Source organism: Solanum stenotomum, chromosome 11 (assembly GCF_019186545.1).
Source record: "Solanum stenotomum isolate F172 chromosome 11, ASM1918654v1, whole genome shotgun sequence".
Classification (NCBI taxonomy): Eukaryota; Viridiplantae; Streptophyta; class Magnoliopsida; order Solanales; family Solanaceae; genus Solanum; species Solanum stenotomum.
In genome coordinates this window covers 1420124-1437578 of record NC_064292.1, presented here as the reverse complement: position 1 = coordinate 1437578, position 17455 = coordinate 1420124, and the positions used below count along the sequence as shown (strand labels likewise).

At 32.2% G+C, this 17455-nt stretch overlaps 2 protein-coding genes across 4 annotated transcripts; both read right to left on the bottom strand.

Moving 5' to 3' along the window:
• Nucleotides 1–2384: 2384 nt before the first annotated feature.
• On the bottom strand, nucleotides 2385–7197 carry LOC125845140 (THO complex subunit 7A-like). 3 transcript variants are annotated; one of them, XM_049524573.1, is made up of 4 exons: nucleotides 7062–7197; nucleotides 5626–6238; nucleotides 3020–3174; nucleotides 2385–2964 (listed from the first exon to the last, which is right to left on the bottom strand). In XM_049524573.1, exons 2-3 carry the CDS (start codon nucleotides 6217–6219, stop codon nucleotides 3025–3027), a joined length of 744 nt encoding a protein of 247 aa, XP_049380530.1. In that variant the 5' UTR covers nucleotides 6220–6238; nucleotides 7062–7197; the 3' UTR covers nucleotides 2385–2964; nucleotides 3020–3024. The 3 variants fall into 3 exon arrangements, 2 of the variants coding, with proteins under 2 accessions (XP_049380530.1, XP_049380529.1); XR_007444238.1 differs by having other exon boundaries at nucleotides 2390–2638; nucleotides 2792–3174; XM_049524572.1 differs by having other exon boundaries at nucleotides 2386–3174.
• A 1044-nt stretch (nucleotides 7198–8241) lies between these two features.
• Nucleotides 8242–11869, bottom strand: LOC125845141 (elongation factor 1-beta 2). The gene is made up of 6 exons (XM_049524574.1): nucleotides 11680–11869; nucleotides 11483–11602; nucleotides 10370–10451; nucleotides 9019–9136; nucleotides 8697–8810; nucleotides 8242–8599 (listed from the first exon to the last, which is right to left on the bottom strand). The coding sequence occupies exons 1-6, from the start codon at nucleotides 11763–11765 to the stop codon at nucleotides 8436–8438; spliced, it is 684 nt and encodes a 227-aa protein (XP_049380531.1). The 5' UTR covers nucleotides 11766–11869; the 3' UTR covers nucleotides 8242–8435.
• Nucleotides 11870–17455: the final 5586 nt, after the last annotated feature.

Sequence of the window (17455 nt, the reverse complement as noted above, 5' to 3'; positions counted from 1 at the left end):
CATGGACTAATACATATGAAAAATCAAGAAAGTCGGTCAATTTTTAAAAGTTGGCTCGTTAATGCGAATATATGCCTTTAAAATAGTGGGACTATACTCAATGCTTCTCCAACTAATTACGGAGGTCCTCATAAACTTTTTTTCACAAAAAAATTTGGGTGCTCCAAAGCACTAGATCTATTGGCTAATGCACACGAAAAACCATGAAAATCAACTAATTCCTAAAAGTTGGTTCGTAAATGCGAAAATATGTCTCAAAAAATGATGGGACTATACGCAATGCTTCCTCAACTCACTACGGAGGTCCTCATAAAATTTTTTCAAAAAAAAATATTTTGGTGCTCCAAGGCACATGATACAAGGGCTAATGCACACGAAAAACCAATATAGTCGGCTAATTTCTAAAAATTGACTCGTAAATGCGAAAATATGCCTTAAAAATTGGTGGACCATACAAATTATTTCCCCAACTCATTACGGAGATCCTCATAAATTTTTTTCAAAAAAAAAAATTGGATGCTCCAAGGCCCCAAATTCATGGGCTAACACCCGAAAAACACAAGTCTGTTAATTCCTAAAAGTTGGCTCATAAATGCGAAATATGCCTTAAAATGGTGAGATTATACGCAATGCTTTCCCAACTCATTACGAAAATCGTCATAAAGTTTTATCGAGAAAAAAATTTGGGTGCACCAAAGTGTCTGATCCATGAGTTAATACACCGGAAAGATATAGAAAGTCGGCTAATTCCTAACAGACGGCTCGTAACTGCGAAATTATGGAACTATATGCAATGTTTCCCCAACTCATTACTAAAGTCCTCATAAAGTTATTTCAGAAAAAAAAAATTGATGTTCCAAGGCGCCAGATCCATGTGCCAATACACACGAAAAACCAAAAGAATAGACTAATTCCTAAAAGTTGACTCGTAAGTGTGAAAATATGCCTTAAAATGGTGGGACTATACGCAATACTTCCCCTTAATTAAAAAAAGGGAAAAGGGTCAAAAATACCCCTCAACTTTGGTTTATTGTTTGATTATGCCCTTGCCGTTAAAATGAAGTTATTTTTACCCCTCCCGTTACTAATTTCACCAAATTTACCACTCAATTGGATGGAAAACCCAAATCAATTAAAATTACCCAATTTCAATTAAATAACCCAATTTTTTCTCTTTTTAATCCGAACCCGACCCATTTATACCAAATTAAAACCCCAAATCAAGCTCCGGCAATCCCCATTCATTTTCTCCGTTTTCCGGCGAAACACCACCAAAACAACCTCCAAACGACCACCTGAAACCACCACTCAAAACCCTCAAAAACCAGAAACGACATCAAGCAGAAAACATTAACAACAAACCCATTTTCCTCTACTTTCCAGTGACGACAACAAGATCTTTCTTCTCCATTTCCGGCTAGTTCCAAGCTGGAACAACATTAAGCAAACCACCCACTGTTGGAATCATTCAAACAGCCGTGAAAACTGACCTGAAACATCTCTCAAACACCACCCTCTCCACGCCAAAATCCAGTGGTAAAACCGCACTTCCGTCCACCAGAACCCAGACCTCCATCACCTAAGCTAAAACAACCAGCAAATGACCACCAGACCACCAGTTCTCCGACCTCCAAACAACCAACCAACAAAACCCCGACCAAAACCCCATCGGAAAACAACTGAAGCACCGCTAACAAATCAAACCAACAACACAATCAGGCGAGAATCAAGGCTCGAAAACAACAGCCACAACTTCATATCTAGCTAGGCTCAACAAGCAAGCAATATCATAGTTTCAGATCTGCCCGCAGGAAAGCAAAATCCGATGATTGAACAAGCTTCAAGCTCCGACCACACTGAAATAGTGGTGCAATTTTAGTTGGAAGGACAAATATGCATGAATTTAACTACAAAATATTTGTTGTCAATTTTAGTAGTATGTGTTTCAATGGAAGAAGGAGATGGAGAAGATTAGAGAGATGGGTTTAGGGTTCTAATTTGATATAAATGGGTCGGTTTGGATTAAAAGAGAAAATCGGGTCATTTACTTGAAATTGGGTAATTTTAGTTGATTTAGATTTTTCATCCATTTGAGGGCAAAGGGTCAAAAATACCCCCTCAACTTTGAACGGGTCGGGCATTGGGTTTAAAATGAGGAATGGGTCTTTTTTTAAAATTTGGGTTAAATTGAGTCAATTTGGGGATTTCCATCCAATTGAGGGGTAAATTTGGTGAAATTAGTAACAGGAGGGGTAAAAATAACTTCATTTTAACGGCAAGGGCATAGTCAAACAATAAACCAAANTGGGACTATATGCAATACTTCCCCTTAATTAAAAAAACATAAATGTCAGCTAAACTCAAGCTAAAAAATATGTTTATATGTATCACATAGCTCTTTTAACGCCCAAAGGGACAAATAGTAAAAACATTCTCGATTTTTCAATTTAGAAACACGAACTAACCCTTGTTCCATTGAACACTAGAATGCCAAATCCAATATAAAAGGTAAAGAATCCTACACAACAATATGATCAAATCCATCTCACCAAGTATTATACATCACAGGATTGAACTCCAATAGACCCTGAGCAAATCTCAAAAGAAATAAAGCTTTCGCGACGATCCAAAGATATTCCTGGTAAGCACAATAGAAGAGACTGTTAACGAAGCAAATGTTTCTCCGGTAACACCAGATGTGCAACCTAATAGTATTTGTGCATTGCTAGCTTAGCATTTTTATCTGGATGCTGAGATTGCAAATCGTACTCATTGCAGTAAAAACATTTACCTGGAAAAACCTAGCAGCACTCCAAGATCTGAATACCGATAATACACCTTAAAAACGAGCAGCATTCAAAGCTTTCTTACAGCTTGCAGAAACATCATATATACAGCAAGACCCCCAATCGTTGTCTCACTTTTAAATAGCAGACTTATCTATTGGTACAGTTAAACAGAATTCTGCAATAAGTGACCAGCCAGTATGAAACATGAACGTAAGAGTAACCCAGTATACAAGAACTAAGGATTCACTTGGTAATCAACAGCCATTGCTTCAGGACCCATGGTAGCATCCTCCAATCCACTCTTGTTATGATCATCAACTACATTCCTCATCTCTTCGACCAAATTCCTTTGCTCTTCCTCTATTGTGTTCTGCAACTCATCAACCTGAAAAGGAAAAAAAAAGCTTTGAACATTCAGGAAAAGATTTGTGCCACTTTCACCAATTAAGGTTTCCTCTATTGCAGATGGAAGTACTACTTAAAAAGTTCTATGTATCTACACAGTATTTCCAAACATGGGTAATCTCGTATTCAAGTCTTAGCAGTGGTGTCAAAGATGAAAACCATAATAAAAACCTAAGAACTGCTCAATTAGATAAATAAAAGAAACACCAATTGGATAAATAAAAGAATTTAAAATGAAGAGATTTGTTGAGGATATTACATGATTTATATTAATTAGGTTTCGGTTCAATTTGATTTATTGCTGTAACTATGCCTAGATTTGCGATGTGAAAGTTGTAACGTGTGAAATGCCACATTGAAGCTGCACCAAGTTGTGCAAAGAGTTGCATGGCTCCAACAAACCTTATCCTAGTATCCTATTGCCAAAATCCTCACTGTTGGTTGTGATGTGTCGATCAAGCTCGCCAAAGTTTGATTTATGAACCAGCGGATGATACAATTACAGTATCTCCATTTGCTGAAGTTCATATCACACTCGCCTGGATGACAACTCAACCCAATTATGATCCATCCTTTCTCACTCAAAGACGCTACTACTAGCAATGTATGCTAGTCTGATTGTTAATGTCAATGATATTCTCATAACCCGCAATGACCAAGGAATTTCTCAATTAAAGAAACATTTGTTAAACCACTTAGAGACCAAAACCTTGGGAAATTAAAGAAAATACCCTTGAACATGCAGGAGGAAACTAGCTCTTAGATGGTAAACATTTTGTCACTCCTATAGATTCAAAGGTCAAGCTCATTCTAGATAGGCTTCACAATCATGGTGAATCATCTTCCATGCCAAAACAATAAAAATAATATTAGCTATCACCGATCTTTTTCCTTGAAATATGTGAGTATAAGAACTTTTAAAAGTTACATGCTTCAACTTACAATCCACCAATGCATAGTATCTAATGAGCCAATCCTTACCAATTATAACATCATAGTCCTAAAAAGGCATTCCAATCAAGTCTTAGACTTTGAACCAAGAAGGGACAATCTCAATAAACCCGATTACAATCACTTGATGACTCAAAGGATGAGCAAACATATTTTCACACAGTATGATTGTCACTGCTATGAAAATTTGTACCCTTTTATCCAAACGCGGAAAACTAAGCTTAAAGATCTAGTTACTCAAATTTAAGGAGATAGAAAATTTTGCACCGTAACACCTTGTTTTAGAATATGTCGAGCACGGTCTTGATTCTCAAAATTACATTATACCTCCACAAGATACTTCTTTTATTTGGGGTTTAGACTACCTCTACTGCTCACTGAGCATCCATCCCTTGGTAAAAGCAAGTTCTCCACCGATCAACTAAGCATCCCAATATTGCTAGTGTCTCATAATTCATTTGTTTTTTTATATATATCTGAGGTCATAATTTTCTAACCAATAAGCACAGATTATACAAAAAAAGAATATTCTTTAAATAGAAGTTTTTAAATAACACGAAAATTTGGATTTCAAGAAAACCGGAAAACTTTACATAAATTAAAAAGTGGGCAATCATAACGTTCTATGAAAATTGGGGTGTTACATTGTCCGCCTTTTCTCACATACACCTTAATTCTTAAAATGTCACTCATACTACATCTGATTAAAGAAGTCATGCATAGCAAGCCTAATTTAGTAAATTAGATAACAAGATAATAACATGCTATAATAGATTAAAGTCATTGATAATGTGAAAGTTCTTTAAGTTGTCGGTAAATAAATTTAAATCTAATAAGAGAAGTCAAAACACCAAGAACCTATCAAGAAAAAAAATCAAAACTAGGAAAGAAAATCAATCAGTTTCTCTTTTCCTCTTCCTCTGATTCTGTGCATTAGAATCGAAAGTATTTAATGTGTACACATACTTCAGCACCTCTTGAGATTAAGGGTGGGCGTTGGTCAGTTCGGTTTGGTTTTGCAAAAGTTCAACTCAGTTTTTTGACTTCCGATTTTAGAAACCGAAACGTAATAATTTCGGTTTGGTCTCATCGGTTCGGTTTTTCAGTTTTGGGACTGTCAGACTAAAAAGTGGGTCTCACAATTAATCTTATTTATTTGGGATATTTTTTAGCAACACCACCAGTTTTTTATTCAAGAAAAATAGCACAATACATCATAGCAGATATTGGCTAAGAAAATGAGACCAATCCAGAAATTAAACAAAAAGACGAAGTTAGAAAAATGGAGACCAACATAAAAAAGAGATGTGTTGGTTTGGAAGTTTGGATATATGCTGCGGAACTTATGTAAGAACGGAAAAGGAATTAAGGAAGCATTAGACTTGTGCTTCTTCAGAATAAGAATCAGTTTTAAGCTAAGGGATAATGCTAAGGAAACCAAAAGCATTAACGGAAGGTAAGTTTGCAGCAAGATACATACCACATGCAATAAAAGGGCAAACTGCTTTTTACGAAGGTCCAATGTCCTCGAACTAGCAGTATTCTCTGCTTCCAACATAGCTATCTCTTTCTCAAGCTCTGTTATAACCTTCTGAGTTTCTGATCTTGGAGGCTGCATAGCAATCAACTTCCTGATAGCCTCACCCTCTTCTTTGTGCTTCCTTTCAACCTTGCTTTCTTCGAGTTGCCTCTTGAGATCTTCTATGTCAGCCTGAGCCTGTACAATTTGCTTGTTGATTTCACCCTTCAGGTCATTAAAATTCTCCTTTTCTCTAACATTCGCATCTATGACTACTTTGCTCTTTAGGAGCGGAATCTCAAAAGTATTTAGCTCTTGCAAGAATGCTTTGGCAAGTCTTTCACAATCATTGTAGTTATCAGCTTCCTTCTCTATTTCCAAAGCAAAAGTAGTGAACTTCTTCTGAAGTTTCTTCAGTGGTGGTTCACCTCTGGTGGTGGTTGTCCGAGTCAGAAGTCTATGCTTAATAATTATATCGTCTTCAAGTGGGCCAAATGCATAATGTGATGCCACTGCCTCCCCCTTTCCAGCAAATTTCCTACCTTTTATCGACATTTATTTTGATTCTTCTATCCTGAAATAAACATCTCTTACAGATTAGCATCCAATATATACTAGATCATGGGCAGAGACTTATAGCTTCCCTAGTCACCTCTGAAAGAGGTTAAATGGCTAGACAGCTGTTTCTTTATCTAGTTAAATCAGGAAACTAAAGAAATACAAGTAATAATATTCTAAGAGGTTTGATATTATTTTACAAGTAATATTCCGTTTGTCCACAATATATTTGACACATTTCCCTTTTTAGCTTGTCACAAAAAGAATGGTATGTTTCTATATTTCTTTTTCTTTTTTTGAGAAAAGGTATTTTTCTATATTTCTTTTATGACCGTGATGTCCGAGTCATCTTTTGCGCACCTCAACTACCTGCCACCTCCCACCTCCCACCAGCAACAAGTATCAAATAACTCTGTCCACCAAGGCTTCACCTAGTGTATTTTGAAAACAACTTAACTTGAAATTTTTCAGTTTACCCCTTAGTGAGATGATTTATAGTCACATAAATGTCATGATGTGTTTTAAACCACAAATTTCAAAAGTCTTTCTTTCATAGACTTTTGTGCAGAATCATTTCATTTTTGTAAATTTCTAATTGTTCCAAAGTCTAATAAACTGAATTAATCAAATTCAATTCTTCTCATTGTATCTAGGAGTATTCATTCACTCGAAACTACTCGACTTCTGTTTCTACTTTCCCTAAGCAATAACAAGCTTAATCGGAATACAGGTGTTGGTGAAAAGATGGAATATAACTAAATTAAGAGAAATGTATGGCAGTAATTAGTCTAAAAGATGTCCAATCATAAGGAAGGAGAGAAAGAGAAAGAAGGATATACCTGATAATGAGAATTTGGAGTAGATGCCGGAACAAGTTTCGCCGGAAAAAATGTCGTCGTTGTCCGACCGGCGAAAGTAGAAGCCCCCGTTCTTCAATTTAGGGTTGTATTGAATATATTGTGTTCTTCAGCAATTGTAGTGAATATATATTGTATCATATTATATTGGCCTATTATATTTATATAATATGTCACATCAATAATTTGAATGAAAAATAAAGATGAAATGAGATTAAAAAAATTAAGATAACAATGCTATTATACCAAATTAATGTTACATAATAAAATGAGATTTTTCATCGTTAACTAATAATGAATTTAAAGAATACACTATTAGATAATTTAAGATACAATCAAAATAAACATAATATTTAAACTAATGATGCAATACAATACAATCAATTTGTTCACCAATTGTTAATTCGAATCCAATACCAATAAGTCGATAAACTTATATTTGAGATTGAATTGTTTATTATGGTTATATTTTTACCATTATTTTTAGCTAGTAAATTTTTATACGATGGTCAAGATTTGTAATATAAATAAAATTTATAACACTTGGCTTAAATCATATAGATCTGGTGGTAATTCTTTTTTAGACAATTTTATTACTTTCTTTTATCTAAATTTATGTGATATAATTTAATTTTAGAATGTCAAACAAGAAAATATTTGATCATGGTTTATATATGTTCTTTAAATTGTTGATTAATGTGACTAATAGCACATTTTATATAACCTTGCAAAATTGGTTGTCTCAGACAATCAAACATGGTCTCAAAGGGGCTGTTAAAGCAATAACCATGAACTTACTTGAATAAATCTCAAATAATTTCACGAGATACCTATCCAACACAAGTATGAAGTAACTCCATCCACCAACGATTACTCAAACAAACCTCATCCAATTTCACAAGATACTATCCAACACAAGTGTGTGAAGTAACTATTCACCAACAATTACTCTAACAAACCTAGAGTAATTTCATGAGATACCTACCAACAAAGGTACGAAGTAACTCTATCCACCAATGCTTACGGCAATCATATAACTTATAGCTTCTTTACACTGCCATTGTTATCCAATGGAACCTTTCAATCATCCCTCCCCACATAACTAGGAAAAACAAACTGAGAGCTCCAAAATTACTCATTGACAAAAAAAGCCATAAAGAAGGAGGTATAATGGATGATCATAATTCTCAGCTTCATATGCTTTCAGAGTAACATTTCCATTTCATGAGTAAACGCACTAGAACAAAAAGAGCGATGATAAATACTAGAAATAAAGTTTCAGAACAACTCAAAAACTAGCAAAAATACAGCCTGACAAGGCTCAATCCGGATAGAGAGTTCCATCTCGTGTTGACCTTAAATTTTGTTGAAGGCAACAATATCACAGCTCTGGACGTATTCGTTGATGGGCTCTTCTGTTAGGCGTTCCTCAATGAGGGTATCCACAGAGACAAGGTCATCGACGATGGTAAGCATGATCTGCAATTTCTTAATCCCATATCCAACAGGGACCAATTTGGCTGTCAAAGAGATGAGAACAGCTAGTCAGTAACAAACTAAGATAATACAACAGTTCAAGCAATGGGTAAAGAGTGGAATAGATATAACAAGTCATACATGCTCCCCAGAGAAGCCCCTCCATCTGAACACCACGAACAGCCTCCTCCAGTTTCTTCATATCGGTTTCATCATCCCAAGGCTTAACGTCCATAAGAACGGATGACTTTCCACCTACAAAAGTAAGGGAAGAACAGAATGAAGCAGATTAAAGATGTACTTGAGCAAACGAACATATTTTCTTTCTATAATCCAATTCTGAAATGTTTTTTTGTATTTTTCCAGAGTCAATTTCTTTCTTCACTTTTTAATACATCATTCACATATAAAAGTAGTTGTGCATTGTATACGAAAGCAACTGAGAAGGAATGTCAATGCTCACTCTCTTTCTTCTTGGTAGATGCCTTAGCAGCCTCCCTTGATTCTGCTGCTGCCTTCTCCTCCTCTGTCTCTTCTCCAAAGAGATCAATATCATCATCGTCATCGTCATCAGCGGCAGGCTGCAAACATTTCATGTGTCAAACTACACTTGGACATAGAGAAAATCAAGATAATCAAATGTCCCCTACTATATGAATGAACAATTCCCACTATAACATCGCAATATAATAAAATAGATCAGTTGAGTACTATTGAGTAACGGTGGTACGTCAAAGCCTTTAGTTATGCAGACCAAGCACGAGAAGGTTGATACAGAAATATAACCAATACATAACATATCCAGTAATATCTATTTAGAAGAACAAATGTGCGAGCACGTAGGATCATACAAGGTAGCTTTCCGAAAAATACATTCAATTCAGTTTGATATATACGTTATTTTCATTGATGAACTGCCTTGAAATTTACAAACCATTCAAGGTGGAATTTTGACCATTATGTTTTTGGTTTGGCGAATGTCACTGGCTACTAGGAAGCCACGGCACTACCTCAGCCTTTATGCTCTTCTTTTTATTTTCTTCCTCACAATTCAACACATCTTCTAAAAGTTTTAGTCAAAAGAGAGAAAGAGAAGGGGAAAAGAGATTTAAGTTGAGACACTTGGTTAACAGCTTAACAAAAACAATACAATTCACGGAGCTTTATTGCCACAACAGAGTGGAATATCACAGACAACATTATATTTTATTTTTTTAAGTATCATATAGACAGTATTCACAACAATTTTTTTCAAGTCATAAATTTTGTATTGATAAATGGGCAGAAAACAACCATATAAACAAGTTAATAACACATGCTAAATTCACTTTAAATATAAAAAACATCCCTAGAAAATAATAGAACACATTTTACTCCCTCAATTTCAATTTGTTTGTATTACTTACGTTTTTAGTTAGTTACAAAAAGAATGCATCTTTCCTTTATTAGAAACTCTTTAATTTTAACTTCCCACATGGCATGTGTAAGACAGCAAGATGAAAGGGCATTATGGTACATCTATATATATATATATTTAGTTTAAGACCACAAGATTAAAAAATAGTTCTTTACTTTCTTAAACTTTGTGCCATGTTGAAACCAAACAAATAAATTGAAACGGAGAGGGAATTTTTTAATTATAAAACCCAATTACACCGATACAAAATAGTGACAACCAAGATCCTTGTAATAAAAGCAAATGCAAACATCTTATTAGATGAACTGAATTATTAACGATCTTCTCTACATAGTAATAAGCAAAACAAAAGTGGTCAATGCCAACAGATAAAACACTTCAACAGTATAGTAAGTACCTTGGCAGCTTCCTTAGCGGGTGCAGCTTCAGCAGGAGCAGCTTGGCTTCCGAATCTCACACCAACAGCTTTCCCAGGAAAACTAAACACCAAGATCATCATTAATCACAAAAACAACAAAACCTCAACAAAGATTCTAACTTCCAAAAATGTTGAACTATTAAAGAACAATATAAACAGTAGCATTAAGAAGAATAATCAAAGAGAGGTGTGGCTGCCAAATCTCACACACACAGCACTCCCATGAAAAATAAGCTCCAAAATTCATCATCAATCACAAAGACAACCAATAAAACCACTAAAGATTCCAACTTTCAAAGCAAAAACACTTGGAAAGCCAAAGAACAATAAAAACAGTAGCATTAAAAAGCATATTCAAAGAAAAGTCACCGCTGCCAACTCTAACAACTACAGCTTTCCTGGGAAAACTGAACTCCAAGCTCCAAATTGTAACACTTCACCAACCAACCGCAAGAGGAAGAGATCTTGTAAGATACTAGTTTATAATTCGCACTCATAAATTTCCTCACAAATTTGAAAGCAAATCTCAATGGATCGAATGCTCAAAGCTGCAAGAATTTCCAGTTCTCTCGACCTTTCAAATTTCTCTTAAGACAAGTACCTAGTTATTCAACTTTTCTCACATCTAAGATCCACAATTCATCATCAATCACAAAGACAACAAAAAAGGCCCTAAAGATTATAACTTCCAAAGCAAAAACACTTAACAAACTCAAAGAACAATATAATCAGTAGCATTAAAAAGTAGAATCAAATAAAAGCAATGACTATCAAATCTAACACACCCCAACTTTTCCATAAAAATTGAACTCCAAGATTCATCATTCATCAAAAAGACAACAAAAACCCAACCAAAGACTCAATCTTCCAAAGAGAAAAAAAAATTGAAATAACCAAAGAACAATACAACCAGAAACATTAAGAAGAATAATCAACTGCCAACTCCCACACCCACAAGCGTTCCCAGGACAATTGAGCTTCAAAATTCATCACTAATCACACAAACACACTAAAGAATCCAACTTTCACAACAAAACACTATCCAAATCAATAAAAAACAGTACGAAAACCGCATAAAAAGACAAAATATACCTTGAGGCAAGTTTTGCAGAAACAGCTTGGTACCATTTACTAGCATTGGGGTAAAGATCTGAACTGGGTTGTTCAGAAATTGCCCCATATACCTTAATATCATCCTTAGTCAGCTGATCTCTGCAAAAAACACATCAAAAAATCAAAAATAAAATAAAAATAAAAGAGATTACAAATCTGAAAAAAAAAAAACTTACCCAGAAATATAAGTTTTTCCAGAAAGATGGTCATTAACAGACTTAAGACCAGCTTCAGTGTGAAGATTTGAGAAAGTTACAGCCATTGTTGAAGAACTAAAAGAGGAGATTTGAGATTTGAGGCTGTAAGGTTTTGGTTGGCGAAAGAGAAGGCTTTTGGGGATGAAAAAAAATGGAATTTATATATGAGGTATTTCAAGAAACCCTAGAGGTATATGCTTTTTCTGAAAATCCATTAACTAAAATTGTTTATTTAAAAGAAATAGCCAAAAAAAAAAAAAAGGAAATTAAAGTTATGTAGGTATTAGTTATGTAGGATTTAGTTATGCAGGTATTAATTATGCAGGGTTTAGTTATGCATGTATTAGTTATGCAGGGTTTAGTTATGCAGATATTAGTTATGTAGGTATTAATTATACAAATATTAGTTTCATAGATATTATTTATGTAGGATTTAGTTATGTAGAAATTATATTACATAAATTATAACTTATTGATTATTTAATTTATTATAAATTAATATACTTTTAAAAAATAATCGGAAATTATAAAATCCATGCTTATAAACAAGCAGTATCCAAAATAAATAAAATGCAACAGTCTCTCGGGGGTGGGTGGTGTAAAAACGACGAAACTCAAAAACACCCCAGGGGGTCGTTTTGGCTTTTTTTGGGGTGGTTGTGTGTGTGTGTGGGGGGGGGGGGGGGNGCAGTAAATAACATAACTACAAGTTACAGAAATAGATTAAATCCTTTTTTAAAAAAAGAAAAGATATAACTCCTTAATTTTGTAAATTAATATACATTATTATTTACAAACAAATAAGCAAGAAAACAAATTAAGGGTAAATATGTAATTTTATTAGTTTAATACATGTATAACTAATACCCTCATAACTTATTCTACCTTCTATCCTGTATAAAATTATACATAGATTTCTTCATAAGTTATGTAAGTATTAGCTATGTGGCATTACAAAAATACAAACAAACACCACATAAAATCAATACATGTATAACTTTTATAAAACATTGGAGACACACCAACCAAACATTGTATAAAATTTATATATGAATAATTTTAATTCTATTTACAAACCAAACATGGTACAAAATTAATACATGAATAACAAAGTTATTCATGTATTAACTTTGCCCTTATCCAGTAACCAAACGGCTCCTAGAGGTATATGCTTTTTTTGAAAATCCATTAACTAAAATTGTTTATTTAAAAGAAATATCCAAAAAAAGAAGAAGAGGAAATTACAGACTAACATTTGTTTTCAAGTGATTACTTTAAAAAAAAAATTGATTCATAATATTATATTTTGTAAAAGAATGATTTGTATTTAGCGTGAATAGATTATTTATACCGTGTGAAAGAATTATATTAAAGAATAATTAATTATTACTATTGTTGATTAGTGATAGTTATAAAATTATGCGTTTATAAATGTTTTTTTATATAAAAAGAACATGAAGATATGTGAGTTATCAATGCAGAACCTAAGGATATTCTGTTTATTAATTATGGTTTACTCATTAACACCTTGTTTGTAGGGTTGTTACTTGTTGTATTGTATTGTATTGTATTGTATTGTTAGTTTATATACAAAGTTTATTTTGATTGTTAGTTAAATTCTATTGTATCGTAGATAACAACAAAAAGACCGATTTTATGTAACGACCGATTTGGTGTGATTGCGTCATTACCTTGATATTTTCGTCTCATTTTATCTTTATTTAATAATCATATTTAATAACCATATTTTTCTTATGACAAGGGAAACTCGCAGTCGCTACCCTTTGGATGCGCACATGGTAAAACCCCTGCTCCTATGCAATAGCTCACAAACCACATAGGAGAGGTAACCCTGCACTAGGCAAGCCTGATGTGACGAGCTCGACCCAGAAGGCAAACCGCTAAGGCAAGGGGTTTCGAAATTGAGACCTTTAACATGGAAGTCCCAAACCCAAATCGATATCATTGGGTCACCACGAAGGTGATCTTACCTTTTTCATAATAACTCTACTACGTATCCTACATTTCTTGTAGGTTCATCACTCAAATTATGGATGTGTGTCATTATGTAATGACGGAAAATAATACTATATATCCAAATATGATTCATTAAAACAATACAGTACGATACAATACAATACATTATGAAACAATATATAACAACCATCCAAACAAAGTGTAAGTAATTAAGATTGTTTAAGAATTGAGAAAAAATGGATAGTTTTTACAACTTGTAATTTTACGAGGAGTGAAATACAATTTAAGATATTCAAATTGCATATCAAAAATAGTCAACTTCAAATCAATCTGATTTTAAAATCAGGTTCGATTGAGATTATTTCAAATATTCTCTCAGCTTCAATTTATGTGTATGTTTAATTTATAGTCTATCTAAAAAATAATATTTTTTATATTTGAAATTATTAATTTGGAGATAGGTTAATTTGAAGTTAAAATTTTATTTGAAAATATAATTTAAATTTCATAAATTATATTTTTTCTTTAATAAAAAAATAAAAAATACCACAATTCATAAAAAGTAAAAACTATCAAAATATTACCAATTATGTGTGGCCGTTTGGAGGAGGAGGTAACTTTGGGTTTTTGGAGAGGGAGACAATTTTGAAAGAATTACGTTTTTTTAATAAATATTGGTTGGTAAAATAGGGATTAAATTCAGCTTTTCCTTTTTAGTCCAAGAATTTTCTATAATATTTACTTTTTCTTTTCGTTAGAGTTTACATTAATGGCAAAATATTTAGTTTTTTTGGTTAAGTATCTATAAAATATTTAGTTTCCTTTTAGTTTAGTACATATATGGAAAATAACTTATTTTTCTTATGTTATTCTCCTTATAAATAAGATGTAAACACAAAGAACAACTATCCATTCTGTATTTATTTTTTTCTCGTTTCTTCGATTCTATAAGAAAAGGTGTTCTCTAAAAAAGACGACTCAGGAACTTACACACCTTTCTCTTATTCAGAATGAAGAACATTTGTATTTCTCTTCTAGTTTTGCTTGTTGTGGCTTTAGGTATATATGATTTATACAATTATTTGTTGTTCTTTGTCCTTTCGATTAATCTTTCTTCTTTATTACTATAACCAAGAGTGTGAGAAAAATATTTTGAATTTTTTTCTTAATTTTTCGTGTTCTATTGATGAATATTTTGGATTTTTTTAGAAATGTAAATTTCTTCAAAATCTAAAAAATAACTTTCTTGATGAAAACACAAAACATAAATTTCAAAGGTAATATTACGTTTATTCTCTCCTTCTTACCCCCAACACCTCACCCCAAACCCACATATTCTTGATTGGGATAATATTTTTTATTTACTTATCAGATACAAGAAAATCACTTATATTTCAAGAAATTTTGTAACCTATTTGTTGTGCTTAGAGTTTTAAGATACTTTTTCTAGAATCGATTTATTTGATAATTATAGTTTTAAAATTAGTCTATGCATATCTCTCGATTAATTATTTTCTTTTTTGATATTTTTATGTCAGTTGAAGCAAATGCACCGAAATACCCTCCATCAAATGAAGACAAGTGTGAAGCAATTTTTGAGAATTTTGGTTGTGTGGATTCATCAAATGAATGTGAAAAACATTGCATAGAATCATGTTATAAAGGTGTAGGTGATATTTATAGTTATTGTGATTTTGAAAAAAATTGCCATTGTCATCCTATGAGAGGTGCACCTTGTCCTCCTTTACCTAATTGCCCCTTAGTTACCAAAAAGAAAAATGTTACATCAATATTTTAATTTATCGATTAAATTATTAATGAGAATTATTTATCTATTTTTTCCATTATTATATCAATAAAAGATCTCATAAGATATACTTGTTTTATGATTTTGAATTGATTTGGTGTTGAGAATTTGATTTTGATTATAGTTGATTTGATTTTAATAAAATAAGTTAAAAGTGAAATCAAATCGAACCAACATTATATAAATTTTATAATTTGAAATACTTATTATAATGTAATTTGTAACTATTTATTAAATATTTATAATACATGTTTCTTAATATATTATTATAAGTTTGAATTTACAATTTTTAATGATCCAGATAAATTTCTACTAACTCAAATCAAATCGTATTTATTTTCATAGATTTAACTCTTGTTAGTTTGATTCGGTTTATAAGCTTAAAATATCGAGAAATATAATTGATCTATGTTCAACTCACCCTTAATTAGCTCCGCCCTAGACAATCTCAAAATTGCCTGATGCTATCATCCCTACTTTTATTCAAATATTGAATTATAAACTAGCATATCATAGTGATGAAAATATGAGTGAATATGGACTCGTCTTTTACCCAATTCATTTTGTCACCTAACCCATTTTTACATTATATAAAATACAAGTGTGTTAGATTATTGCTCATTTTATATTGACTCAATTTAAACTTTAAATCTATTCATATTTGATTCAACCTCCATTTACCACCATTACATATAAAAACAAACATTGATTTCAAAACAAAATTTTAAATTTGAACATCATATTATTTGTATGAACACATAATAAAATTGTTTATTTAGAGACCAACATGAATTGTGGTGCACTGGTGGGAGTGCTTCACTCTTAACCAGAGGTCTCGAGTTCGAGTCTTGGGTATGGTCCGTATGGAGAAAATCATGTTGGAAGCGACACCCCCGAATGAGCCCTGCAGAGAGCAATCCGAATTTAGTCGGAGCTCCAATGTGGGCACCGGGTGGGAAACCAAAAATAATATAAAAAATGGTTTATTTAGAAGATTTTTTTTTTTAAAAAAAAGGTGAAAATAAACAGAGGGAAGTCAATTTAATAATTAATATAATCAGATTCGTAAATATACCAAATTAATTAAAATTTGGAATTAAATCATAAACGTACCTTAAGAAATATTATTTAAAATCTAAAACAACTTACCTTAAGAAGACTTCGACTCCCGTTATACAATTTTTATTATTCTTTCTCCTTTTGATTAGCCTTTTAATTTAAAGTTATAACTAAATGTGTATTCGATAGAAGCAAAATATTTTTTAGAAAAATAAGATTTTTTAGAATTTGGAAAATAATTTTTTTGGTGAAAATAGAAAAATATAATTCAGAAGTGACATTATTGTCTTCTCCTCACTTCTAACACCTCAAATTCCAATATCGTCTCTGACCCACTTATTCATTAGAGACATATAAGAAAATGTGATAATGAATACAATGTTTGTAGTAAGTTATCCAATATATATGAAATGTGTCTATATCAAATAAAAATAATAATATTATTAACCATTTTATATTGATCTATTTTTAATTCTTTCATATTTGATCTAGTTCACTTATTTATCACCACTACATATCATAAACAAACTCATTTCAAATTAAAACTACAAACGTAAATCTCAAATCATATGTCCGAACATCTAGTAAAGTTATTTATATAGAAGAAATAGAAAAAGAGGGGGAAAATGAATAGGAAAACAAATTAAGGGGAAATTTAATTATAGTAGTCAAATCCAATAATAGTAGTCAAATTCATGAAAATGCCAAATTAATTAAAATTTGCCAGAAAATATCAACTCACCTAAAGAAGATTATTTAATTTAAAACAATTTTCCTTGAAAATATTTTTAATTCCCATTATATAAAGCAAGGTAATAATCATCTTTTACACACCTTTATTTGCCTAAGAATGAAGATCATTTGTGCTTCTCTTCTAGTCTTACTAGTTGTGGCTTCAGGTATTTATACAAT

Coding starts and splice junctions, on each gene's coding strand:
- LOC125845140 (XM_049524573.1), bottom strand. CDS start 6,219: ATGTCGATAAAAGGTAGGAAATTTGCTGGAAAGGGGGAGGCAGTGGCA. Junction 3,175..5,625: donor TTGCCCTTTTATTGCATGTG/GTATGTATCTTG, acceptor TTTCCTTTTCAG/GTTGATGAGTTGCAGAACAC.
- LOC125845141 (XM_049524574.1), bottom strand. CDS start 11,765: ATGGCTGTAACTTTCTCAAATCTTCACACTGAAGCTGGTCTTAAGTCT. Junction 11,603..11,679: donor GGAAAAACTTATATTTCTGG/GTAAGTTTTTTT, acceptor TGTTTTTTGCAG/AGATCAGCTGACTAAGGATG. Junction 8,811..9,018: donor ATCTACCAAGAAGAAAGAGA/GTGAGCATTGAC, acceptor TTACTTTTGTAG/GTGGAAAGTCATCCGTTCTT.